Source organism: Clupea harengus, chromosome 3 (genome assembly GCF_900700415.2).
Source record: "Clupea harengus chromosome 3, Ch_v2.0.2, whole genome shotgun sequence".
In the NCBI taxonomy this organism is placed as follows: Eukaryota; Metazoa; Chordata; class Actinopteri; order Clupeiformes; family Clupeidae; genus Clupea; species Clupea harengus.
The window spans coordinates 25,836,000-25,863,690 of record NC_045154.1 but is presented as its reverse complement, the minus strand read 5'-3'; the positions used below and the strand labels follow the sequence as shown (position 1 = coordinate 25,863,690).

Sequence of the window (27,691 nt, the reverse complement as noted above, 5' to 3'; positions counted from 1 at the left end):
AATGCAGACTGACACAGAGCATGATTAGGCCTCTATAAGCTCAGTGTAGAGTAGTAATCTACAGACAAAGAGAGCTGGAAAGCAGCCAAAGGCAAGGCCTCTGATTCTGTCCTCCATACTGGTAATTAGGCTTAGACTAAATCCATGTGTGTGTGTGTGTGTGTGTGTGTGTGTGTGTGTGTGTGTGTGTGTGTGTGTGTGTGTGTGTGTGTGTGTGTGGTTTTTATTTCTCACTGTTGGTCGTGTTGGTTTGTTGTTTGTGTGTCTGCCTTGTCCTTGTTCACTAAAACAGGCGCCGTTTCCAGCCTGTGCTCTGTGACTGCTACTGGAGATCAGATGTGAGCGCAGGCAGATGTTTTGTCCTGCATGAGTCAACTCTGTGCTCAGACATCAGACTCCAGGAGACCACCCCAGCCAGATGCCCCTACCCAAGAGCAGGCGGGCAGTCTCTCCTTCTGTGACTTTCTCTTTTCTCTTCTCTTCCTCTAGCCCCATCACTCTTTATCTCTCTCTGATTATCACTCCAAACCGATTTTTTTTCTGTATTTGTTTTCTCTCCCCTTTTTGTCTTGCTATCTCCTCTCTTGATCCCTCTTTACTTCTCTTTATCTTTCCTCCCCAAGTCTCTCTCTCTCTCTCTCTCTCTCTCTCTCTATCTATCTATCTTTGTCTGTCTCTATCCCCCTCTCTGTACTCATCAGGAATCTTCCCAAAACACTCCAGGCCTCCACTGGCAGCTTTGCACAGACCACCTCCCCAGCTCTGACGCACTCAGCCTGGACCTCTGTGTGTGTGTGTGTGTGTGTGTGTGTGTGTGTGTATCAACCACAGTCCGCTCTGGACCCAGCCTGGCCCTCTGTGTGTGTGTGTGTGTGTGTGTGTGTGTGTGTGTGTGTGTGTGTGTGTGTGTCCACCACAGTCCGCTCTGACGGACCCAGCCTGGCTCTCTGTGTCTGTGTGTGTGTGTGTGTGAGTTTGTGTGTGTGTGTGTCTGTATGTTTCTGTCGGCTTGAGCCGTGCGCTCAGACAGCATCCACACTGTGTATCCGGGTCATCTTCCGCCATGGAAGAAACACAACATGCCTCCTCCTCGCCCATGCAGATCCGGCAGATGTAATCTCCCCCTGCAGGGGCCTCAGCACAGGGCTTCAAAGCACCAGAGGGAATGTGGGTGACACCAGTCTGCCGGGCACCCAGGCCAACAACAGGTCTGTAGCAGACACACACACACACACACACAGACACACAGACACACATACACACACACACACCCAGGCCAACAACAGGTCTGTAGCACACATACACACACACACACACACACACACACACAGACACACAGACACACAGACACACAGACACACAGACACACAGACACACAGACACACAGACACACACACACACAGACACACACACACACACACACACACACACACACACACACACACACCCGGGCTAACAACAGGTCTGCAGTCAACAAGCCGGGCTGTGAACCCGTTAGTCAGGGGGGGAGGTGAAGGGGAGGAAAAAATCATCTTTTCTCTGAGTGAATATGAAATTAAAGGCAGCAACACTGAGCTCTTTCTTCTGTGTCATGCCATGGGCGGGCAGGGTAGGGCAGAGGGCTGGGCACGGCTTCAGGAGAGTGAGGTTTCTCACAGTAAATCACACGCTCGGAGAAGACGGAGGCCGTGCTTTACGGTTTGTTTGGAGCGCGCCGTCTCCATGCCTCAGCCTATCGCCTACGCTCTGGCCAGCCCAAGAGCAAGACTTGAACGAAGCAAAAACAACAGTAAAGAGGAAAAAATGGAACAAAAAATAACAATATTGGCATTCGCCGTGGGCTCACTGCTCCAGGCTGCAAGGCACGTCGCCATTTAATAAGCAAAGTCAGGTTCTTGCTGCTGTTCCAAAATGAGGGGGAACCTAATCTGAAGAATTTCATTCTCCGTGCCAGGTGGGAGAAACGAAACTGATGAGATCCTGACAGGACCGAAAACCAAATCTTTTCATGTGCTCTGCCAACAGTTTAACCCCACGGTCACCCCTATTAAACCCAACCCTTCTTCCGTCCAACACTGCACTCCCCTCTATCTATCCACGATACATGCACTCCAAAACCCTTATTCTGACATTCCCTTGTCAGTTCAAACAGAACATGACTTGGGAAGGCCGCAACTGTGGCTGTGGGTTTGAGGCAATGCTCACAGCAATTTGGCTCAGCCAACCTTGCATTCCTTCAAATGGCAATAAATAGATGAGAGGAGTTCTAAGGCCATGTTTTCTTCTTTCTCACAGCAACTAAGATGTTGAAAGTTTTCTGTGTTCTGAGAAGTCTTACAGCTCTCCAGCGCTGCATTCTGCATTGACCCTTGATCTTTAATAAAATGCACTCTGAGAACAGAGAGAGAGAGAGAGAGAGAGAGAGAGAGAGAGAGAGAGAGAGAGAGAGAGAGAGAGAGAGAGCTGACCAACACCCACAATAACAAGTTCCTTGAACAACAGTCATTACATCACACAGCTGCGTGGGCCACCAACAATGTACTTACGACCTGTAGACAAGAGGAATCTTAACAAGGTAATGAGTTTTCTAGAGGAATGAAGCAATTACATTCAAAGGTGTTCACTATCTCAGTAATTTGATGCCCATTTTCTGCCTCAGTTAAGTTAAGTGGTCAACCAATTCATAAGCACTGCGCCCAACTTACTTCACGTCGCATACTCTTTGGATCCGTGTCCATCCCGAATCAACCCGTAACTGGCTATTTGAGCCAGCCCATGCCCAGCCTCACAGTTCCTCCAGTCATGAGAATGTTTCCCCCCCATAAGCTTTGAACTCGGTGCAGTACAAATGAGGCGGTTGAGGTTGACCTTGTTACTGAGCACTTTTGGGGGACTTCCAGGCCCCCCGCACTAACTAACAAAGTGGACAAGAAGTTACAGATTTTTTTTTTGAGAGTTAAGGATATGGGTAGGGGGTGGGGAGGGGTGCAACCGTATCCCCCTCCCTGCCTGCATGCCCGGTCAGTAAAAACGTTGGCAGATTAAATCAGAGAGCACGGCGAGGGGCTATTACTGAGGATCCCTCTGTGTGCAAATCTGTTTCCACTTAGAGGCGAGGGCTCCCCGATACAAGCAATTAAATAATACTCCGATTTTCTTTTTCGTTTGCTGCAAATGGACACATAGTGAGTGCAGTAATTCATTGTGGGTTGGGTTCGAGCACAAAAAGGGGACAGTGTGGGGCAGTGTGTGTGTGTGTGTGTGTGTGTGTGTGTGTGTGTGTGTGTGTGTGTGTGTGTGTGTGTGTGTGTGTGTGTGTGTGTGTGTGTGTGTCGTTTGAAGCCGATCATCAATTTGAAATTACAGCCTTGCTCTGGTTTAAGAGCCGTTGAGGAGATTTCCATCGCTATCCAAATGATTGAGGGATTATTATTCTTGGAAGACAGACTCCGTGCTTGTGATGGCACAGGCCAGGCAGTGCTGTGAACACAGGGGGGGGGGGGGGGGGGACATCATCCAAACAATTCCATTCATGCAAGCAATGTATGTCTCTCTGAAATCCCCACTAAAGCCTCTGCCAGACACACTATGCTTTCACTGTTTATCCCCTGATCTCCGAACATGAGGCGAATCAATATGATCAGATTTAAATGAGGATCCTAATGCTTGGTGACACAACCATACATCGTCCTGTTACCCACAGACATTAAATATGAATAACCTTCATTTTGAAAATAAACATACCAAAATGGTCTGTTTTAACTGGGAAACTAAGTCTGTTGATGCAAGGCCATGGCAAACGCAGCTTTATTCCTAACAAAGAGGTGACTGGTGAAAAGTATCCACCTGTTTAATGTAAACGGCAGACAGGGCAGAGAGAGAGCTGAGTGTTTTGCCTGTCTTTGTTGGCAGCGAGTAGAAGCGAAGAAAATAACAGCTGAGAGGCAAATGCCATTTTTTTCCTCCTCCTCTCTTTCTCTGCTTCCCTCTTTCGTCCTCTTTCTGTTGCTCCCTCGCTTTCCACTGTTCCACCGTTCCAAAACAGGAGACAGATAGTCCTTTCTCACAGCACCAGGGTTTCGTCCAGAATTTTTGCCCAAATTCCCTCCCTGTCCCTCATTTCCTGTCTGGCTCTAGGTTTCTATGGCGACCGGCAGAGCCAAGCCCCTGGTGCTGGCAGAGACAGTGGCACGATGGCTGTGCCCCAAATGCCACATGCCAAGGGTCTCTTTGACCCCTACCTCTTCCCTTTGTACCCCACCCAGCTTCATACCCCTTCATACCCCTTCATACCCCTGTAGTGAGTCTGAGCCTCCCAGCAGCCCGCAGGCTCCCAAGCAGCCGAGGATTCAACCTGGCATTCGACCTCAGAGAGATAGCTCTGCCCAAGTCCACCAGACAGAGCAAAACAAAAACAGTGAGAGAGAGAGAGAGAGAGAGACACACAGAGACAGAGAGAGAGCGAGAGGGAAAGGAGAGAGAGGAGGAAAAAAAGGAGTGTGCAGATGTCTGAGTACATTCGCTTTTCGTGTTTGTGCTTTTCATCCGAAGTGATTATTTTTAAAAGTCAGCAGAACATTCAGAACACTCCTTACTTTTTCCTCTCCTATCTGCGGACTCTCCAAGCTCTGAGTCACCGTAGTGCAACCGTGTGGGGGAAAAATAGGCTATCTGTGTTGCATCAGAGGACCAAAACTCGAGGACTGACAAAAACATCCTCATAAACAAGTGCATGACCTTACAGTACCATTTCCTCAATACGAGTCGTGTGGTATAATCAGTGCCCATTATACACCAGCCCTTTTTAGCTACCCTACTCTTAAGAGCCACTGCTTTCACAGCTGGGCCATTGGCTTGGACAGGAAGCATGTATAAACACTGGAGTCCTCTAAGTCGTCTCTCCCTCTGTGTTTCTCTCTCCCTCTCTCTCTCTCTCACTCGCTCGCAGAGTGAACAGAGTGCAGTCTCCATGTAGCCTGATCTAAACAGCAGTCCCATCTCACTGGGGCCCAGACTAACACACATGCATGTGCCTGCGAGACGCAAGGTCATCTGCTGGACAACGCAACTTAGTGACTTCTTCTTCCCACTGAACCATTACATCAGACAGGCCCTTTTATCTCACCTGCCAAGAGGCATGATTAGTCGTACCAAAACACACAACGCATTGCCCCTTTAAAAAAAAGAAACAAGAAAAAAACCCGCAAAGGATCAGATTTATTAGTGCTTATACCTATGATGTGAGGTAATGTGAAACACTTATAACTCAGATGTAAACACATGACTCAATGTTGATGCTTATTCTGCGATAGTCTCTGCGATGCCTGCCCTAGTTTCCCTGCCCTAGCGCAGATTCTTCTAAGCGCTGGATGGTTTGGAATGGGCTCTCTAGTCAGTGGTTTTTCCATCTGTGCAAAGCCACTGAGCTGTGCACAGACATTTTCCCAGGACTCGCAGCCACTTGCTCCCGATGATGCTGGCGGACTGGCGGGGAGAGAGAGAGAGAGAAAGGGGTGGGGTGGGAGTGGGAGTGGGGGGGGGGGGGGGAGGCTACACCATCCAAAGTTCATGTGGCTAAACTTTCAGCTCTGAGAGGAGGATATGGCAGACAGAGCAAACACTAGGCATTCTTCCAGATCAATAATTTAATACAACATCCTCCGCTTTACACCAATCAATACAGTAGCTTCTCTCTGCTCGCTCAGTGGACGGACTGAAATCAATCATGATAGAGAAAGAGAGACAGACAGATGCACGGGCATGCCCTTCTCTACACGGCAGTTCACCAGTGCATGATGTGTGTGTGTGTGTGTGTGTGTGTGTGTGTGTGTGTGTGTGTGTGTGTCACTGCCCCAGTAAAATAAATGCATGAAGAAAGCTCAGCAGGAACACAGGGACTGAGTAAATAAAAACGGAGAAGCAGGGCCTTGGATACAGAGAGAGAGAGAGAGAGAGAGAGAGAGAGAGAAAGAGAGAGGGAAAGAGAAAGAGAGAGGGAAAGAGAGGGAGAAATGGAAAGACAGGAATGGAGAGAGAGAGAAGGAGAGAGAGGGCGAGTGAGAGAGAGGGAAGGAAAGGGAAGAGGGGGCTGGGGCAGGGAGAGCAGGGCTGTTACTGGAGCCGTAGAAGTCATTTCTGCCTTAAAAACTTCCAGATGTGCGCCTGCTTGGCACAGCAGAGAGGAGCTTTTGTGCTGGGGGAAGGCTGGCCCTGCCGCTCCTGAAGGCCCAGCCCAGAAACCCTGTGCAACGTGGGGCCTGCACACATGTGTTAACCAGGCACGAGCGGCGCGTGTGGAACCACTGAGCACGGCCGCGTCCTCTGCCAAATCTCCTTTCTAACGCGCCCTCGCCATTTCACCCTACTGCACTCAACGTCTAAAAACACAGAATAAAGCAACTGTGGCTGTCTGTGTAGAATAGGTTTCTATGGATGCTCAAGCATAGCCATCGGAAAACCTTATTTACAGAGGAGGCTTTTTTATCTGGAAAAGCACAGTGTCAGTCATCAAGAAAACAGAACGAATCAGCAGCCAGCTTCTCCATCCCAGACTTTGTTCTCAGCAACAACAAACAGCCCATCCTGAGCTCGTCCTTCAAAAATAAATACATCAACCCAGTCGGCCTGCCTCAGAAATGCAGGTGGGTGTTACCATTACAAGAACGGCTCTCTTAAACTCCTTGGTCTAATGCACTCTGTAGAAGCAGGGTAAAGCTGCCCATCAGGCAATTGGACAAGAACTCCACACACTCTTGACACAGGATGAAGGAAGTGGGGCAGAGTATAATGGTCATTGATCAAAACAAGCACCAGAGAGCATGTGTGTGTGTGCATGTGTGAAGTGTGTGAAGTGTGTGTGTGTGTGTGTGTGTGTGTGTGTGTGTGTGTGTGTGTGTGTGTGTGTGAGTGTGTGTGTGTGTGTGTGTGTGTGTGTGTGTGTAGTGTGCGTGTGTAAAAATGTGTCTGATCGGACAGAAGAGTGGAGAGCTCATTGATCTCTGTGGTCTGTTTACTGCCCAGCTGATTGGGCTTGGCACGAGCCCTGTGTTCTGGATTGCTCGTCTTTTTGCAGAGAGCAGGGAGGCTGTGAGAGGGCCAGTGGGGGAGGAGAGGGGGTCCGTGGCACGAGCTGCCAGGGCACACACACACACACAAACACACACAAACATACGCCTGCCTCGGGCGCATGCAAGCTTAAATCCCTATGAATCCTCCCTGGACATCTATCTTTCTCTCTGCCTTTCTACATCTCTCTCTCTCTCTCTCTCTCTCTCTTTCTCTGGATCAGGAGTCACGACCATAGCTTAAAGCTCACTCTCTTGTGATGCCAATCTCTCTTCCCTCTCTCAGTTGTATTCATGGCCTGCCAGTCAGGCGTATGGTTCTTATCCTGCACTGGGCAGTGGCCCCAGGACCAACTAACTGCTTCAGTCAGATGCAGCTGTTTATACACGTGTGTGTGTGTGTGTGTGTCTCTCTCTCTCTCTCTCTCTCTCTGTGTGTGTGTGTGTGTTGAGAGCTGGATTGTCACTATGTGTTTTAGAAGATTACTGTGTGCATACACACACATAATTGCTTTGGTGTGTGAGTTTGTGCGTGTGTATTGGTATGGCATGTCTTGTGTTTTCCTCTATGTGTGTGTGTTTGTGTGTGATGAGGGGGGTATAATCCAGCACTGTCTGCCTCCTTCTTCTTGTTGCAGGATCTGTTTCCCTGGCCTCAGTAGACAGCTAATCTGACTGGGGCTCAGAGGGAAAACAAAAGGCTATTGTACGCTAGTGAAAACCCATGCTCTGGACTGATGTTGGTAAGCCACAAACAAACTCTAATGACAATGTACAAACACTGGCATCCAATCCATGAGCCGGGGAATAGCCACAATGGAGAGTGGAGAGGATGAAGGTACTGATGGGAGGTCAGAGGGGTAGACAGCAAAGAGGGGTGATGTGTAGGGGAAATGACCAAGGCTGGTAGTGTAACCACTTTCAAAATACTCCTTTGAATATCATGCCATTCTCAATTCCATATCCACTGCATACACAAGAACTTGGTGGAGCTGGTATTGCATTAATAGCAGCACATTACATCACCTGTTCATTGGGCAGAAACTGTGACATATCTGTGGTGTTTTATTAAACCCCCTTACCGTTTGCGTTCTTCCCGCATATCAGATGTTCGTGCTGTTGAAGGACCCCCCAGAGTTCCGCATCATTGTTTACGACTCCCTCCAGCACCTCTGCCGTGAGGGCGCCGCTGGAAGCCCCACAGTCGGCCATCAGTACGCGCGCGCCCACCTCCTCCACCAGAGCCTCCATGCACGCGCTCAGGCAGATGGCAGCGTACTCGTGGATGCGCACAGCGATGCGCGTGTCCACCATCCACCGAAAGAAGCGTCCCACCGGGAAGGTCAGCCCGCACCTGGCGGACTTGCCCTTGCGTAGTAACTCGCCTGCGCTCATGTTGTACATGGAGATGGCTTTCACAGTGGCCGATACGCATTGGTCTGCGAGCGACCAGCTCAGCACCAGCCGGATGGCGCTCTGCACCTCAAAGCGAGTGCAGCGGCAGTGCATGACGCTCAGCCGCTGCGCCTCTCTAGAGATGCGGATGAGAGCCCTGCGCATCAGGGTGGACAGCCTCCGGACAGCATCGCTGGAGAACGCGGGGCCCTTGCTGGCCACTTTGCGTAGGATCCTGCCCACGTCCTCCTCGGTCCAGGGAAACTCCTCTAAATCTGGCAGTCGTGGACACTTGGAGAAAATGTCCTCGGGGTCCTCGGGTAGCACTGTGTTCACCGTGTCCCAACTGTTATTCCTGCTGTTCATCGACCCGGAGTAGTACCACCAGTTGCCCCGATGCGGAGTGCTCACGAACGCCTGCGAGTTTGACTTGGACGAGGAGAGGCTGAGAGACTTACAGGAGTCCCCTGCCCCGTAGCCGGAGTCGAGAGTGAGATCCTCTAGGGTCTTCATGTTAGAGTTACTCATCCCAGCCATAATTGATTGCGTGTTTTGGGACTTTCTGCAGTACTACAAAAAAACAGAACTGCGAGTAAGACAATCTGGTTTTACTGGTTGGTCCTCATTTCAACGGAAGTTTGAAACTGTCATTAACCAAGATCTCTGTGGCGTTCAATGCATTTTTAAGACATTTCCATATCAGTTTTCGTCTTATTTTAACAGAGAAATCAAAAGCATATCTTACCTATCTTCCCATTGATTTCGGGCTTCGGAGTTATTTCACCACCGGCCCTACGTGATCCGTCAATGCGAGAAAAAGTTCAACTCCAGAGGTTTCCTTTCTGTTGATGAATTAAATGAGTAGTTTCCACGTTTGATTTATATCCAGACCTCAGGCCGATAAAGGATTAGTCTCATTTTGAGTGTTAACGTTTAGGAAACGAACTCCGTTGCTCGTGGCAGGCAGTATACCCTCCCACTTCAAGAGTGGCTCTCCTCTTCTGCGAGCTCAACTCAGAGTTCAATTAGAACCCCGGAACTGAGGGTGAGCCAATCACAAGCGAGGGACCAGGAGCCAATCAGCTCCCGACGCAACTCCGCGGATGGAACTATGGTATGGAACTGACAAGATTGCTATTGATGAGTAAGTAAAGTAAGTAAGTAAGTAAGTAAAGCCCAATGATTACAAATAATATGTGATGTGGCGTCCTGTTAGCCATTTCATCCAGTTTTCATTAAATGTTCAATCAATTCAATTAAATATGGAATGGGAGTTAGAATAATGTTAACTCATGCAGTGCTCATGGTGTTTTATTTTATTTTTAGGGTTAGATAAATATGAATTTGCACATTTACTTTAGGTTCTAATGGTTATTTTATTCTTTTTTTTAAGACGCAGAAAAGTAACCTAGTTAAATCAATGCATATTCATGTAAAGAAGAGTGTTGAAACACCCTCTCAGTTGCTGCATTATGCACCAACTGTTTCAGGAAACAAAGTAGAACATAGCAGTTGAGAAAGCATGCTCTAACTCGTGCCTTATTATCTGCTATCTTGGTGTTCTTGCAGGGATGATTTGGGTGGAGCAGCGCTCGTCTCGATCCAAGATTACATAATGTGACTTGTTGAACATCATTACACTCTAACGCATGGAATGAGAGCCTGAGGTTTCTCAGCAGGGGTTATCCAAATTTTAACCGCTTGCGATGAAGTCAGAGAATCACAGCAGTTGACAATTGTTTCATAGCTTTACACAGCCGACACTGACTCAGACCGTAACTTCACTTATCTCATGGGTACTGTTTAAATTTGGCTAGAGAGCGGGTGTGGGCTTATAATACTGGAAATAAAGTTTTGTTTTTTGCCGTCATAGATAATAATTTTAGGTCTAATTGGGTCTACACAACTCGTTTTAAGTCATGCCATAAAATATGCACACGTCGGTTTCCCTGGTTCCTGATTCTTCATTGTTCTGATATCTCACACCAAAGTTGCGTTAATAATGTTTGTGAATAGTAATATTTATCAGATTCAATGCCAATTTCAGCACAGCACCTACTCCTGAGGAATTCAGTGAATGCTTCCGTGCAGAAGACAGCCTGGTCCTTGTAGACATATCCTTCTGCGACAGGCGATCATATTTAAAAAAAAACTAAAAAAAAAGCTTTAAGGAAGCCGTGTGAGACTTGAAGTGGCATACATATACATGCACTTTCAGTTACTATTGCTGTACTATACCTATGTGCTATAACAACTCTATTCTCTACTTTTGTGCTATAACAACTCTCGTGTTGTCGCCACTGATCCTTGAGGGTCAAACTGCACTATACTTTTGTGCCCTCTGTCGGTCAAGTCTTACAATGCGTTGTATTTCCACCGCGGAGATTACGAACAGCTCTCACCTGGATTTTTTATAACTGTGAACGTGTGAATTCGTGAAACACCCAAATACAATAAGATAGTCAGCATAAAACTTTATTCTTAAAAAGAAATAAAGGCATGGAAAAAATACAATACATTCTTAAATTTTCTACACAACAATTTCACAGAAATTACCTTGGAATGTAGATCCTTGTTTTGAACTCATGTATTTCTTTTTTTCAATAGTCGGTTTCCAAAGTATGATAAATGATATATAGGCCTCTGGGGTGAGAGAGAGGCAAAGAGAGATTTGAACAATCGTAATCTCCACTGCTGCCAGTGTAGCCACCTTAAACCAGTTCAGTCCCATTGTAGTATCTTTTACAACAAGCAGGATTAAGAAAGGTGTTCAGTGACCAAGTCTGTCAGTTCCCATGCTAAAGATACAGCTGCCGGTTGGGTTGTTTAACGCCTGTTGTTTTCGAACGACCCCGGTCTATCTTTCTTCCTATGAGACTTATTTCTTTATTTTTTTTGTCTCTCTCCATAAGGGATTGAGCCTTCTCACTCATCTTCACCCGAGTCCAGTGCACATTCCCCAGCCTGTTGACTGAGGTGCTCTCAAGCACACCCCACCCAATAAAAGGCACACATAAGTGAAATTACACATCCCTACCCTCCCCCAAACACACACGCGCACACACACACACACACACACACACACACACACACACACACACACACTCACACTCCCCAGAGGTCAGTCTAGAACGGTTCCTGCTGTCACTCTGGAGGAAGAGAAGGGAGAGGCCCGTAGCACACAAGGTTCTGACGTCTGCATCCATACAAATAAGGTGGACTGGAGGCACCTCCCTCACACTTCAGACGAAAGCAAAAAAAAAAGCAAAACAAAACAAAACAGACAAACAAAAGCAGATACATATAAACTGCAATGTATTTCTCATTAGAAAAGCTTTTTTTGTGTCTTCTTCCTCTTCTTCAGCAGGTAGAGAGCAGTCATTCTTCTAACGCAGCTCAAAAAAGTCCAGTTTCTTTCCAGTTACCTGTGCAGAAGGGCCTCAGTTTCTGCTTCAAATCTCTAAGAAAAAGCCATGTGGCATTATACAGTGTCAACAGGGTCAAGCAGTAGCCTGTCCCCCCACATCCCAAAGAAAAGTGCATTTACATGGGTATATATCAAAAACAATTCCACTGTAATATTTCCCCTCTTACAGTCGGCAGAAGTCATACACGTGAGTCAAGTAGTTTATGAATGTTTAGCACTTGGAGTGCTAAATGAAATGCACCAAGTACACCTTAATTTCCGGGTATAGAAAATATAACCCCGGAGGAAGTTCATACTCTCTGCATCAAAATGTCAACACACTGCATCTCTACAGACGAGACGTTTGTCTACCTCTAGACCACGTGGTTAATGTCGTAGCACAGCACTGGCGGCATGGCCTACACACTCGAGGAGTCCCAGCAACCAAGGCAAGTCACCAATCCTCAGGTTCCTTCATCATCTGGACACATCGTAGCTGAGAGACACCAGTCTGTCATTTTCTCATTAGTTGTCCTAAAAGCCATATTTTCAGAGTAAAAAAAAAACTAAAACAAAATCCTGCCCAGGAAATGACAGGAGTGGCAAGAACATAAAAAAAAGAAAAGAAAAGCGAAACAGACAAGGGTCTGTTTGTTCTCCTCCTGTGATTTGTGATCAAGATCAAAGATCAAAATCGACACCCCGACATCACACACAGAAACTCCTGTTTTGCCCTGTGTCTGTACACACACACACACACACACACACACACACACACACACACACACAGAGGTCACACAGAGGACACACACACGCACACACACGGCTGGAGTAAACGCTCCACAGAGAGCCTGGCGGATGCCTTGAAGGGTGCCTGTCTTAAAGGATCCCAGCTTGTGGGCACTCATGGCCCTGTCCCTGGGTTCAGTCTAGCCCTTGGGGCTCTTCTTGGGCTGGGAGTTCCACATGCCCCGCTTGGAGTGGTAGTAGTGGAAGAAGTTACGCAGACGCAGCCGCTCCACCTCCAGGCCATTCTGCAGCACCCTGGAGGGGATGAGAGAGACAGAACAGGGTCAGGACAAATACTAATAGTGTGTGTGTGTGTGTGTGTGTGTGAGTGTGTGTGTGTGTGTGTGTCTGTGTGTGTGTGTGTGTCTGTGTGTGTGTGTGTGTGTGTCTGTGTGTGTGTGTGTGTGTGTGTGTGTGTGCGCGTGTGTGCGCGTGTGTGTGTGTGAGAGTGTGTGTGTGTGTGTCTGTGTGTGTCTGTGTGTGCGCGTGTGTGTGTCTGTGTGTGTCTGTGTGTGCGCGTGTGTGTGTGTGCGCAGGCAAAGGGAGATCAGTTTGATAATCCCATGGCTGTGATATGGGGTCGCAAACCATAACAAGTTAATCTACTTAAGAGGGGCTGTCCACATGACATCATAATGTTTGGAAAACGTTTCTCTTCTGTGCTTTCAAAATGTTTCTCTTCTGTGCTTTCAAAACGTTTCTCTTCTGTGCTTTCATAATGTTTCTCTTCTGTGCTTTCATAATGTTTCTCTTCTGTGCTTTCAAAATGTTTCTCTTCTGTGCTTTCAAAATGTTTATTATAAACGTTTCTCTTCTGTGCTTTCATAATGTTTCGCATCCACACGACACCGTTTGGAGAACTCATCCTCATCCACACAGATTCGCAAAAACGAGTGAAAATGTTGTTGCTAGCTAGGTCGCTTTTATTCCTTGCATAACCTATGCTGCAAGTTATACGGAATACCAAAAGGCCTTGGACACTGATGTTTCTCATAGATCCTTCTGGGTTAGTCAGATTGTTATGGTTAATATTCCCATTTTAGCCTCATGTGATGACAAAAGGTCAGAGTTCTATGCAACTCCATGACTGTCCAATAGATGGTAATTTCTCTTCTTTGTATATCTAAGGCTGTTGCCTTGTTGACACATGAAACATTTAATTGGTCACAAGTTACTACTCTGTATGAAGTAAGTGGCTACTATGCACAGTAATTGCTATGTACTGTAACTGTAGCGGAAGCAAGCTAGTGAGGGTTAGTGCCCCCGCAGGACACACTAGCTTTGAAGCTGTTTGTCCAGACCATTTAAGCCCCATTACAGGAAGCAGTAGTGTGTTAAGATAGGGTGGACCTGTCTTGATACTAATGCACTGTATGGACCTGCCCCTAGCAGAAGCAGTAATGTGTTACAGTTTTACTCAGTTGTTAACACACAAAAAGCAAAAATTCGGCACAATTTGCACAACCTTCACTTCATGTAGACTCTGACTTTCCTTCTTTACACTCTGATGTCAATTACACATCACCTTGTTGTCAAAACATGACACACAATGTTCAGTTGTTGTACACACTTCTCAAGTAAAATCTCAAAGCATCAACCTACAACACTCAAATAGTCAAATCTCTAAACATTCAGGTCGTTTGAGCAATTTGCAATGAGGACTGCAGCATAAAAGTGCCTTGAGCCTCTGTTTTGTTTGGTAAACAATGGAGAACTTTGAAGAGATCAACAACCAGAGAAGGAGAGGGGTAAGAGTGAGAGGAGGAGGAAGAGGAGGACAAGAAGGACGGGTACAAGGCGGAGGAGAAGTAGGAGGTAGAGGAGTAGGAGGACAGAGATAAGGAAGAGGAGGAGGAAGAGAAGAAGGAGGAGGACAAGGAGGAGTAAGAGGACAAGAAGGACAAGGAGAATAAGGAGGAGGAGGAAGAGAAAGAAGAAGGAGAATGGTCATCTCTAATGAGATTTGGGCCGCTGTGGTAGACCATGTGCTCAACCATGGTTTGAGCATGAGGGAGGCTGGCTAGAGGGTCCAACCAAATCTCAGCCGCTTCACAGAACTTTGCTGCCATCATTAGAACCTTCACGATGTAGACCAGACTAAAGACTGAAATTGTAAATATGGTTTGTGAAAACAACGCTTTCACACGGTTTACAGTACTGTACTGTTCTCTTTGTGTACCGAAATGAAACTTTTTTTGTGTGCTGTTTTATGTTTGACTATGAAAAAAGTAGGTCTACACTGAGACATTTTACAAAAGGAGAAATGGCTCATTCTCCAGAGTCACTGTCATTCATTATGGTGTGTTCCATTTCGATGATTGTGTTTTCAATTTTGCACTTCAGTGTGCTGTAAATGCTTGGTAGTGTGCAGCAAATGCTTAGTTGTGTGTACTCAATGAATGGTATGCGTGTGTCATTTGAAAATATGGCTGTGTGTACCAAATTAAAACACGAGTTCCATTTTGTGAACAGTTAAGAGATTTGATGTCAAAGAGTCATCTTGCAAAGGGAGTGTCAGGTTTAGCATTTTGTGTGTGAGGTTTTCAGTTATGTGTGTGCAGTTTTGAGAAAGCCGTTATTGTTTTGAAAAACGTGTGTTAACAATTGTGAAAAACTGTAACATAGGGTGGACCCGTCTCGATACTAATGCCCTGTATGGAACTGCCCCTAGCAGAAGCAGTAGTGTGTTAACATAGGGTGGACCTGTCTTGATACTAATGCCCTGTATGGAACTGCCCCTAGCAGAAGTAGTAGTGTGTTAACATAGGGTGGACCCGTCTTGATACTAATGCCCTGTATGGAACTGCCCCTAGCAGAAGTAGTAGTGTGTTAACATAGGGTGGACCCGTCTTGATACTAATGCCCTGTATGGAACTGCCCCTAGCAGAAGGGTCAGGATAGATGATGAGTAGTGCAGAGAGGGTCTGGGTACCTGTCAAGTAACTCCCAGTCCTCTCCTCCCCAGCGGTCCTTAAACTCCTCTGTGTTCATTCCACCGATCTTGTCAAAGTCTGACTTGTAGATCCCGAACAGGCCGAATCCGTTGACCTCCCAGTACCCTGTGGTGGTAAGTGTGTGTGTGTGTGTGTGGGGGGGGGGGGTAGGGGTAGAGAGAAACACAGCAGTTACACATGAGGAGCTGGGGATCTGATAAAAGAGTTTGTGTTTGGGAGGGGGCGACCTGGCGTCGGAGCAATCACAACCCCCACACTCCACCGCCAAGAGAGTGTGCCAGAGAGAAAGAGAGAGAGAGAGGGTGAGAGAAAGAGAGAGAGAGAAAGTGAGAGAGAGAAAGAGAAAGAGAGAGAGAGAAAGAGAGAGATAAAGAGAGTGTGCCAGAGAGAGAGAGAAAGAGAGAGAGAAAGAAAGAGAGAGAGAGAGAAAGAAGGGGGAGAGAGAGAGAGAGAGAGAGAGAGAGAGAGAGAGAGCTCCATGAGTTTAGATAATGGTGTCCTAGGGGCTGTGGTGAAGTCAATGACAGGATATGAGAGTGCTGCGCTGCGGCACACATGCAAATGGGAGCAGGCTTTCAGGTCCGACGCAGGCGCCCCCAGTCTCAGAGGACGAGCCCACGCACTCAACTTCCTCTGACCTGGAGATCAGCTCATTCACATTTATATAGTTTGTGTGTGTGTGTGTGTGTGTGTGTGTGTGTGTGTGTGTGTGTGTGTGTGTGTGTGTGTGTGTGTGGTAGAGAGAGAAAGAAATACGAGTGTGTGTGTGTCCCTCAGAAAGTCTGTCTATATGTGCATGCAGGCAACATATGTAAGTATATGTAGGTGTGTGTGAGTCACTACAAAAGCCAAGTGTGTGTGTGTGTGTGTGTGTGTGTGTGTGTGTGTGTGTGTGTGTGTGTGTGTGTGTGTGTGTGTGTGTGTGTGTGTGTGTATGGTTACCATTGGGTTCTTGCGGGGAGCTGCCACAGTCGAGTCTCATAACGATGGGGGCGAAGGCCAGTCTGCTCTCCACACAGTGCTTGCGGATGCTCTCCATAATGTTAAGGGGGAAGTGGATGTGCAGGTCACACAGGAACACGATACTATGGCTGTCCTGAGAACACACACACACACAACCACAAACACACACTCATTATGTTCTCTCCACACATAATGATTATAACTCTGCTGTTGTTATCTGAGGGAGAGTCTGTGATTGAATGATGTGTTCTCTCACCTCTATAGTGTCCACTCCAATCTGTAACCCTGCCGACCGCTCAAAGTTCCCGGGTCTCCGTAAATACTCGTACCTTACAGAACAATAACCACATCAGAATTAATCAATTAATCAAAGTTCCCGGGTCTCCGTAAATACTCGTACCTTACAGAACAATAACCACATCAGAATTAATCAATTAATCAAAGTTCCCGGGTCTCCGTAAATACTCGTACCTCACAGAACAATAACCACATCAGAATTAATCAATTAATCAAAGTTCCCGGGTCTCCGTAAATACTCGTACCTCACAGAACAATAACCACATCAGAATGAAATCAAAAACCCATGGCTATGAATATTAATTTCTCTGCAACGTCTTTCTCACAATAATTGTCTACAGTCTGCATTATCACTTTGCAATTTACACACACACACACACACACACACCTGGGCACGGTGCTCTCCCTCAAGGCTTGCTCCACGTCCATGTCATCGCTCTGGAAGTCCACGATAATGATGTTGAAGTTGTCGTCTTTGGTCTCGCGGTGCAGGTGCTCCATGTCAGCGATGAACTGCTGCACCCAGCGAGCCTGGTTCTTCACTGGAAGCCACAGGGAGGGAGAAGGGACACTTAGACAAGCTGCTGGAGACTCACAGTGTGTGTCCCCAGCAAGTCACATGTAGCTAAACATCCATGCTATCAAAAGCCAGCAGGGAGAAGCTAGGGGCATCTTGTAGTAAAAATGAATTCATTGTGACAATTATTTGTGTATCATAATCCGCCAGCTCTGCCGATAGTGGTCCACTGGGCTTTTGTTATCAATATGGTGAAAAACAAACCGAGACCTTAACTATATCAAAGGTTAAAAACCTTAAATGCATCAAAAAGGCAGTGTGTCAAAGCGAACAAGAAAAACGTTGTACATAGGTATTGATAGCCAGAAGATAGAGGGAACGTCTACTGGTGAGTCATCACCACATTCTTGTGTTTACATTTGGCTCAAACGCATAAAAGTTAGAGCTGTGAAAAATGTTGGACGTTCCGAATTCCGATTTCCGAATTCTGAATACGCTCTAGAAACAAACTAGTCTACCTGTTACTTTCAAAAACAATGACGGGCTCTTACAAGACATGCATAATATTTATATATTTATAGCAATGTTCAGCGAACAGAGTTGTGACTACCGCCGCTGGCAGCCTGAAGGCTGAACAACATTGACCCCCATTCCGCCTTCGTACGCTTCATACAGAACGGCGAGGCGGAAAAACGGCACGACATTCCCGCCTTCAACACACTGAATAAAAAGCCCCTGAGAGAGTGTGAGACCCTGTCTTCCCTGTCTCCCTGTCTTATGCTATAATTGGCAAAACTGCAGACACAGCCACAGCTCACTTAGACACAGCCAAGACACCTTGCCTGAGTGGCCAGATCAACATTACAGAAGATAATCCCATAAGAGCACATTTGGCAGGACTGGTGCTTGGGCAGCACTATGCCTTATGCCGTGACACGGTTTATTTCCATAACACTTAATGCGCTTGAACGGTTGATGCAGCTTTGTGCCCTAAGAAGCTCCTTGAGGTTATTTGCTTTATGGACTAAAGCAGTGGTTATCGATCCTGCTTTAGCACCCCCCCCCCCCCTGCTCTGTATGTCTTCCACTCTTTCCCTGTTATGCAAACCTGACTGAACCTTATCAGTAACAACCATGATTAGATGAAAACACCAGCTTGAGCTAATGAGGAGCATGTCTATTACACCAACTTTAATCAGATGCGCATGGAGCTGGAATAGATGAAGACAGGTGAACGGCAAGGAGAACAAAGTGCATTGTAATAATAGAGAATCGTTTAACAATCAAATAATTACCCTCTGAATCAAATAGATTAATCGACTAACACCTCTACAGGGCAGCCTTGTCCTAGGGGGTTCTGGCCTTGGGCTCTGTAGACAATTAGTCAATTGTTAATCACTCTATATAAATCAAACTAAACTGGATTGGTAACACCTGGAGTGGACTAGGTGGAGTTGCATGCTGTGTGAGGAACCACACATACTGGCCAAGACCCACCTGGCACCACAAAGTGCACCATGACGTCTTTCTTCCACTGCAGCATGACCGGCTGGCACAGCAAGGGTTTGGCATAGGAAGTGCCCGCCTGTGGCGTGGCTCGGCTGGTGCGGGTGGGCAGGGGCCGCCGCGAGGACGGGGCCGCGTTCCCGTTGGCGTTGGCGGGGCCACCGGGTGTGCTGACGGGGGCGGGCGTGGGCGGCGGGGGAGTGACCACCTCCCCCGTCTCCAGGCTGTCCTCCAGGCGTCCGCGGTGCAGCAGCATGTAGATGTACTCGGACAGGCGCACCACGTTGCGACCGCGCTCCATCAGCTCCAGCTCCACCAGGTAGCGGTTGCCGCGGGCCGAGTCGCGCCGCTTCTCCACGTTGATGATGCGCAGGAGGGTGTAGATGCTGAGGAGGGGTAAGGGAGACGGAGAGGGAGAGAAGGGGGGGGGTAAGAGAGAAAAGGGAGAGCAGACAGAAATGAAAGAAATGGAAAAAAGAAGGAAAGAGAGAGTTTGTTTATTTCACTGTGATCGTATTTAAAACTGAAAATAATTACAAATTTGCCAAAGGCTCACTATCTGAATTAGAACAGGAAACAATCGTTTTTTTTTTTATCCGCTACTTGGATAGTTAAGACACACAACAGACAAAAACAAATTCTAGAAACAAACACATACAGTGTCTTGTCACATGTACCAGAACATTCTTAAACACACACTCACTCACTCACTCCCACAAATACGCAAACACACACATGTACATGCACTCACACACAGAGAAAAAAGAAACACACACACACACAGAAACACACACACACAGAAACACACACACACAAACAGACACTCACCCTCCGTTGCGCTCGTTGAGTTTCTCCATGTACTGTGCCAGCACGTCCACCACCTCACTCTCGGCCAGCTGCAGGTTGCCCGACACATTGCAGCGCAGGTCGTTCCAGTCGGACCGCAGCAGCTCAAAGTCCATGGTGTTCACCGAAAATGTCCGCTGCCAGTTAATAGCCTCCTCTGCCCAGCCCGGCCTCGGCTCCGCCTCCTCGTAGCTGTACTCCGATAGGCCGCCTTCCTCCTCGGGCACCGCTCCCTGCCCCTGCTCCTGCTCCTGCTGCCCCTGCTGCTGTTGCTGCTGGGACTCGGTGATCTCAGACGTCCGCATGTAGGAAGTGACCCGGGTGTCCATGGGAAGGGTGTTCTCTGAGGAGTTAGGTGCCGGGCCTGTAGGGGGTGGGCGGTGGTGTGATGTGGTCGTGTGGGGCACTTTGGGCGGGTCTGGTGTGGCTCTCCTCGTGTCTGTGTGGCTCAATACCGCCGCCCTGCTGGGAAGTTTGTGCGGTGCAGCCGGCTTGGTAAGGTTGGCACTGACGGGGACAGCCCTGGGTGGGGGCTTGGGAAGGAGAGGGCCACCCCTGGCCTTGGCCCCCAGGTTGACCAGCCTGGTGGTTTTCCCAGTCTGGTAGAGGAAAACTCCCGGGAAGACCTCTCTGGGCTGGCGGGACAGCGGGGCCTTCTTGTCCTTGGCAGGCCGTGGCCTGGTGATGTAGATCTTGTTGGGGTCCCTTTTGTGTTCCATGGCGCGCGCGTGCGTGTCAGCGGGGCTGCGCGGCACGTGGGCCGAGTTGGTGAGGATCTGCTTGGCGTGTCTGGTGAGCGCGCTCAGAGAGGCCTTCTGCGGGAACAGCAGGGCCGACTTGCTGAGCTTGGGCGCCGACTCTCGGGCCCGGCCTTTGCGGCTCAGCTCTTCGGGGCCTGTGCGGATCCAGGAGAGGTGCCGCTCACCGCCCCGCACCACTCCCTGCTCCTCCTTCCCAGCCTCCGGCTCCTCCGGCTGGGGCTTCACGATGGCCGCGTGCCTCCCCTTATCCCGGTGGTGCTTCCACTCCCGCTCCAGATCCCCCTCCCTCTGCCTCTCGTGAGGCAGTACGCGCTTGCTGGGCCTCCTGCGCACCACATTATTCTCCTCCTCCTCTTCCTCCTTCCCCTCCTCCTGCTGCTGCTGCTGCTTCTGCTCCTCCTCCTTCTCCTTCTCCTGCCCATTCTCTTCTCTCCTCTCGGCAGGGGTGGCTCCGCCGGCCTTGCGCGGACGTCTGGTGGAGGCCTGACTCGCACGGCTGGCCTGGGTGCCCACCGTCTCCACCTCGTCCTCTGGGTCCACCCCCTCTTCTTCCTCCAGGAAGTCTGCGGCCAGAAGAAACAATAAAAACAGACATTACATAACCATCGGATCCCCTCGGATAAATAATCAGTTAACTGTCCTATCTCTCAGATGTCTCCCAAACAATTAGGTTTCAATGAATTAGCCTCTGAAGTGCCGCTGCACAAATTAAGCTTTCATTAAATAAACGCAGCATTTTGGATGCCTGCTTAAATACAACTAATATGGTTTGTCACAGCCTTAAAAAGGGTCCCCCGGTGTCCTGTAGACACACACACACACACACACGCACCATCTGGGTTGGGGAAGAAGAGAGGCTGATCGTCATCCTCCTCATCCATCTTCATGTACTTGTAAAAGCCGAATCTGTCATAGGGGAAAGAGACGACAAAAACAAGACATGAATCTCACCACTTGTTCGTCCGAATCTCTGTACACATTCACAGTCGTTTCTGAGTTCATGTCCCGGGATTAGATCTCAGTGGCCTCATCTAAGCATTCCCATACATTACTCATCCAGACCACATTCATTCATTTGGCGCCTTTTACGCACTAGCAGTGATGACAAATTGTTTGCTGTCTTTAAAGAGGTGACCTTACTTTTCCAGATAAATGGGCGACTCCCTGTAGAAGCACTTGTTTTCCCTCTCCATGTGGGTGAGGCGCGTGAAGTCATTTGGGTAGACGAAGGACAGGTACACCTGGCGCAGAGACACAGAAGGGGAGCAGTCATTAAAGCGCAGTGGGCTTCAGTGGAACTCCATGCATATGGTTCATCACAGCACCTCACTGCTGCCAAAACCAATGATGTCAGCCATGGTTTCCCCTTAACCAGTAATAGAGACAGAAACATTTGCGTAATGCATTTGAGGACAGAAGGCTTCAGTTCATTTAGTTCTCTATTTTTGTCAGTCACTGTTGCTATTGACTGCTGCTTAGTGGCTGTACTGACCGGCTTTACCCAAAGGGGGGCAGTGTTGTGCAGCAGCAGAGGCCTGGTTAGGGTCAGGGATCAGTGATTTCCCCCCAGACTAATAGTAGGGGGAGGCGAAAGCATCGCCCACTCTGACTGGCCCACTACCTCCGCTGCTTAGAGCGGCACTGAGCTCACATGCCCTTAATCCTGAGACAAACAGAGCTGTCCTACATTCAGGTTACAAGCTAATAGGTAGAATAGATAGATATATAGATACTTTATTGATCCAGAAGGAAGTACACTCAAGATTACAGGCTGGGATGAGGATGTGCTGGGATGACATGCTGTGGGAGCTACATTAGGTGATGGACAGAGTGTGAATAAGTGTGATATGTAAGGGATAATGCACGACAGGGCATTCAGGTAGCAGAAAATAATGCACATTCGAGGTAGTAATGAGGCCACAGTGTGAAGGGGAGTGCATGTGTATGTAAAAGGGTGTCTGGATGATACTACATGTTTATGTGTGCATATAAGAGTTTGTGAACATAAGTGCTATTTGCAATACTGTGTGTATGTGTGTATGTGTAAGTGTGCATATAAGAGTATGTGCTATTTGCAATAGTGTGTGTGTGTGTGTGTGTGTGTGTGTGTGTGTGTGTGTGTGCGAGAGAGAAACAGACTAGGGAGAGAACTAGGCTTACAAACTGGAGGCCCTGGTAGCGAGCGATGGGGAAATCCTTCACCACGTAGGTGGGAGTGTAGAGGCAGGCAGGCAGCACATTCTCCAAACGAGACGGCTCTAGCATTGGTACTGCAGGGCGGAAAAAAGACACAGGAAGTGATTGAAAGAAAGAATAAAAACAGGAGAGAAAGACAGAGAAGAGGGAAGAGGGAAGAGCGAGGGACAAAAACAGAGCCAGACAGACAGAGAGAGATAAAAAAGAGAGAGAGTGAAAGAGACACTGAGAGAGGCAGGGAAAGACAGAGAGAAAAAGAGACCAAAAAAAAGAGAATGACAACACCTGATGTAGGTCAGAGTGTAATCTGATGACACGGTGTATCTGACACATGAAACTCTGCACACACAGATTAACTGCCTGAGCACTGACGGACCTCCCGAGAAGTTACTGCGAAAGCTAAGTAAGCTTCTCACACATACACACACAGACACACACACACACACACATCTAAGGAGGAGGACAGCCCATACTCAGGGGTGGGTAGACTTACTTGAAGACCCCCTCATTAAAACATTAGAGTCGACACTTAGAACAAAGGCAGACTTAAATTCTCCCGTTCAGATCCCACAGCCGCTGAAGGGCGAGCTGATGTAAGAGTGCTGTATCGTCATGCAACCTCCGGAGGAACAAACAACAGCTTGGAGGAGAAGACAAACATGGGCGGAGGGGAGAGGGAGTGGGGGTGAGGAGTGGGGGTGAGGGGTGGGGTGGGGTGGGGTTGGGATGGGGCAGGGTGAACGGGACGTATGGACGAACGAAGGGGACGGGGAAGCGATACGTACTGCTGTAGAAGGTGTCGCGCGGGTCAGCTTTCAGCATGTCGGCGCCATGTTGGCTGCCGGGCGAGGGATCTTGAGGGAGGCGGGCGTGGCTGGCCATGGTCTGCGGTATGTGATCCACACTGTTCATCTTCAGACTGGACTCATCTTTCAGAGAGAGAGAGAGAGACAAAGAGAGAGACAGAGAGAAAGAGAGAGAGAGAGAGAGAGAGAGAGAGAGAGAAAGAGAGAGAGAGATAAAGAGAGAGAGACATAGAGGGGAAGAAAGAGAGATGCGTAGAGAGGGTTATTCAATCCTCACATAAATGCATAATCACACACTTCTCACTGGTGCCTCTGTCTGAGCGGGCAGAGAGAAGCACTTCAGGAGGAGTGGAGCATTAAAGTGGCTGAGGGAGGAAATGGATGAAACCGAGTCTTCGCCTCATTAGGACAGGCTGATCACACCCTTCCTCTTCCCCCTCCCAGAGGCCAGGCAGTGCAGACCTCTCCCCCAGAGAGAATGGGCAAAAAAATGGGCTTAATTACTGCCATCGATTGGCGCGGGGAAGGTGAGCGGCTATGATTTATGGGGCACGGGTCGCGCAGCCTGACGGGAGACATGCTCTTTAATTAAGACGGAGCCCATATCACCTTCTCCCCCGAAGGGAGACGGAAGCAGAAGAGGAGATATCTGACCTCCCTGGGAGAGAGAGCGCAGTCACTAAGGGGAGCCCAGAGTGGAAGATAGAGGAGAGAAGTGAGAGAAAAAGAGAGTGAGAGAAAGAGAGGGAAAGGTGAGAGAGAGAGAGTAAGTGTGTGTGTGTGTGTGTGTGTGTGTGTGTGTGTGTGTGTGTGTGTGTGTGTGTGTGTGTGTGTGTGTGCAGGCAAGAGAGAGGGATAGAGAAAGAGAAGAGTTGGAGTGAAAGTGCAAGGGGAAAGGTGGAGAATGGAGAACAAGGAGGAATGGAGAGAGAACGTGGGGGAGAGACAGCGTTTGAGTTGGAGACTCAGACAGGCACCCCGAGACAGAGGGAAAGAGAGAGCGAGAGAGAGTGAGAGAGAGGAGGAGGAGGAGGAGAGCAGGGGCAGACAGAGGTCTGGAGATCTGAGTGCACGTCCACACCTGTCTCTCCCACCTGTTCCTGGAGGAGGGAAGGAGAGGAGAGGAGAGGAGGAGAGAGCAGGAGGAGAGGAGAGCAGGAGGAGGAGAGGAGAGCAGAGCGGGTTCGGAGGGGTTAAGATGAGCCATCTGCATCAGACGCAGTTTAAATTCAGCGTAGCTGAGCTCAGGCTTCAGAGGCAGTCCCAGCTGGATCGATACGCAACCAAAGCACAGGAGCCCAGCCAGCCCCTCCGAGGGCAGAGGGTAGAACATTAAGAGACTATTGCATGCATAGAGATTCGTAGGTCACATAAACACACACACACACACACACACACAGACACACACACACACACACAGACACAGACACACACACACACACACACACGCACAGTTCTAAGATTATCAGGCAAAGCCAAGGGTACAATATTCTACAAAGGAGTGTGTCATAGTTGATGGACCAGACACACTCCCAGAGGGCCCTCCCTCCCTCAGTGTTGCGGCTCAGTCTGTGTGCCGCATCGGCGTGGAACACAGAGGAAGAGCTTCTCCCATAAGCCAGAGATCTCTGATCAAGGCCGCTCGCCAGAGAGTACACAACGCAGCACGCGTCAGCCACCAACGCTGCTGTTGCCAAGCGACCCTGCATCCCACAAGCACCACCCCCGCCCGGCCCCCTTGTCAGCATACGCCAGGGGAGCTCCGAACACCAGCAGCGCGACGCACGACGAAGTTGGTTGATTGACTTGGCAGGAGTTAACGCAAATTAAAAGCAGCACAGGCATGGTTCCGAATGAAACACCAGAGAAAAAACATTTTTTTTTGGCAAACACTCTCCAGTCGAGCAATCCAATTAACTTCTACAATGTAGATCATAATGGTACTCACAAGTGAAATATGTTAAACGACTCTGTTTCAGCTACGTTTGCTGTGGCTCACCTGGGACAAGCTGGGTGCGAACAGCACCAAGGTCACAGCACACAGTGCGCATAACGCACACATTCATAATAACACACGAGTTCATAACACACGTTTCAATCCCTGGGAGCGCACTTACTGCAAAAACATTTCCCAGACATGCATGGCAAGTCTCTTTGAACAAAGCATCTGCTGCATAAACAAACAAACATAACCATAAACATAAACAAAAAGCCGTTCATTAGTGGACTGTTCCCCTCATGCTACAACGAAAAGAAATGGGGTCAAGAGCATTAAACAGACATCAACCACTTATATGAAATCATATTCATATCAGTTGGATGTTCCAGATTCATGGCCCTCTATCTCTGCTAACGAAGCTGCTGCCACAGTGATGTCCATTCACTAATGTGGTGTTTTAGGCTAGGATTGCAGGCTTGAGGAGGAACTAGCGGAGCACATCCTTTGCCATACGCCTCTTTCCAATCCCAGGGAAAGCTGTACTGACGCTCCAGGTTGGCCCATCTCTATGGCAACAGCAGGGTAAGGTCAGAGCATAGCTCACTGACCACCTCATGTATTTTTGTGTACACACAACAGGCTAGAGGTTGTAAACAATTTTCCTCACTCAAGGCCTTCTGGGAAGGGGTACTTCTTTGTGAGCAAAACTCCCACAGACTGAATATCTGTGTGCATCTATGTGTGCGTTTTTTTTTCCCACTTGAGAGACCATGAAAGTAAATCTGAAAGAGTGAGGAAAATCTTGCCTTGCTTTGCTTTCTTTCAACTGCTTATTAACTTCAAACTGAGTCTGGATATATTTCAACTGCATTCAATTATGATGACGGCAAAGAAACAACAGCGACTAAAACAACACAACAACAAAAAAAAAACAATGTTGACATTAATTTGCCTCGTCATGACGTTTTCAACCAAAACCACTGCTGTGATCAATCGGTCCCATTAAAAGAGTCAGAAAGACTTTTTAGTCCAACTTGAGAGAAGCAGAGAGAAACAGAGAGGGAGAGATAGAGTGAAAGAGAGAAAGATGGAGAGAAAGAAATAGTTAAAGAGAGAGAGACAAGAAAAGTCAGCATGTGTCTCCTATCACATCCCTGGAGGGACAGTGCCTTGTCTCAGTGGCAGCTCATCATGGTTTGACCCAGAGGAAGCAGAGTTTTCTCCACTATGGAGGCAGATAGAGCACTTGCTCAGTGCAGAGGAGAGGCTGGCTTATTGTGTGTGTGTGTGTGTGTATGTGTGTGTGTGTGTGTGTATGTGTGTGTTTGTGGGGGCAACATCAGACTCCAACTCTCTCTCCACACACCCCTAAAGCAGCTTGGCCAATGACATTAGGGACGCAGCTGCTATCCATTGCTCCTAATCAAGGCACAGAAGCCACGTTGCGTGGTGTGGCGTTGTGTAGTGTAGTGTGGTGTGGTGTGGTGTGGTGTGGTGTGGTGTGGTGTGGTGTGGCGTGGCGTGGCGTGGCGTGGCGTGGCGTGGCGTGGCGTGGCGTGGCGTGGCGTGGCGTGGCGTGGCGTGGCGTGGCGTGGCGTGGCGTGGCGTGGCGTGGCGTGGCGTGGCGTGGCGTGGCGTGGCGTGGCGTGGCGTGGCGTAGCGTAGCGTTGCGTTGCGTTGCGTTGCGTTGCGTTGCGTTGCGTTGCGTTGCGTAGCGTAGCGTAGCGTTGCGTTGCGTTGCGTTGCGTAGCGTAGCGTTGCGTTGCGTTGCGTTGCGTTGCGTTGCGTAGCGTTGCGTTGCGTTGCGTTGCGTTGCGTTGCGTTGCGTTGCGTAGCGTAGCGTTGCGTTGCGTTGCGTAGCGTAGCGTAGCGTAGCGTAGCGTAGCGTAGCGTTGCGTTGCGTTGCGTAGCGTAGCGTAGCGTAGCGTAGCGTAGCGTAGCGGTGCGGTGCGGTGCGGTGCGGTGCAGTGCAGTGCAGTGCAGTGCAGTGCAGTGCAGTGCTGTGTTGTGTTGTGTTGTGTTGTGTTGTGTAGTGTAGTGTAGTGTAGTGTAGTGTAGTGTAGTGTAGTGTTGTGTTGTGTTGTGTTGTGTTGTGTTGTGTTGTGTAGTGTTGTGTAGTGTAGTGTAGTGTTATTGTAGTGTAGTGTAGTGTGATGTAGTGTAGTGTAGTGTAGTGTAGTGTAGTGTAGTGTAGTGTAGTGTTGTGTTGTGTTGTGTTGTGTTGTGTTGTGTTGTGTTGTGTTGTGTTGTGT

At 48.5% G+C, this 27,691-nt stretch overlaps 2 protein-coding genes across 4 annotated transcripts in view; both read right to left on the bottom strand.

Moving 5' to 3' along the window:
* The window catches only part of abtb2b (ankyrin repeat and BTB (POZ) domain containing 2b), a 52,468-nt gene extending 41,681 nt beyond the window's left edge, over positions 1-10,787 (bottom strand). Inside the window, exons 1-2 of one of the 2 annotated variants that reach the window (XM_031565180.2) lie at positions 9,205-10,787; positions 8,147-9,045 (exon numbers count right to left, since the gene is read on the bottom strand). In XM_031565180.2, coding sequence (XP_031421040.1) covers positions 8,147-8,996 — 850 coding nt within the window. In that variant the 5' untranslated portion in view covers positions 8,997-9,045; positions 9,205-10,787. The remainder of the gene's footprint in view (positions 1-8,146; positions 9,046-9,204) is intronic. The other variant, XM_031565179.2, reaches the window with a different exon arrangement.
* Positions 10,788-10,918: 131 nt separating this feature from the next.
* b4galnt4a (beta-1,4-N-acetyl-galactosaminyl transferase 4a) overlaps positions 10,919-27,691 on the bottom strand; it is a 63,862-nt gene continuing 47,089 nt past the window's right edge. Inside the window, exons 8-18 of one of the 2 annotated variants that reach the window (XM_031565175.2) lie at positions 23,480-23,623; positions 22,659-22,768; positions 21,639-21,739; positions 21,331-21,404; positions 19,720-21,061; positions 18,883-19,277; positions 17,257-17,410; positions 16,828-16,900; positions 16,551-16,704; positions 15,587-15,713; positions 10,919-12,909 (exon numbers count right to left, since the gene is read on the bottom strand). In XM_031565175.2, coding sequence (XP_031421035.2) covers positions 12,795-12,909; positions 15,587-15,713; positions 16,551-16,704; positions 16,828-16,900; positions 17,257-17,410; positions 18,883-19,277; positions 19,720-21,061; positions 21,331-21,404; positions 21,639-21,739; positions 22,659-22,768; positions 23,480-23,623 — 2,789 coding nt within the window. In that variant the 3' untranslated portion in view covers positions 10,919-12,794. Of the gene's footprint in view, positions 12,910-15,586; positions 15,714-16,550; positions 16,705-16,827; positions 16,901-16,944; positions 17,114-17,256; positions 17,411-18,882; positions 19,278-19,719; positions 21,062-21,330; positions 21,405-21,638; positions 21,740-22,658; positions 22,769-23,479; positions 23,624-27,691 lie in introns of those variants that run through there. The other variant, XM_031565176.2, reaches the window with a different exon arrangement.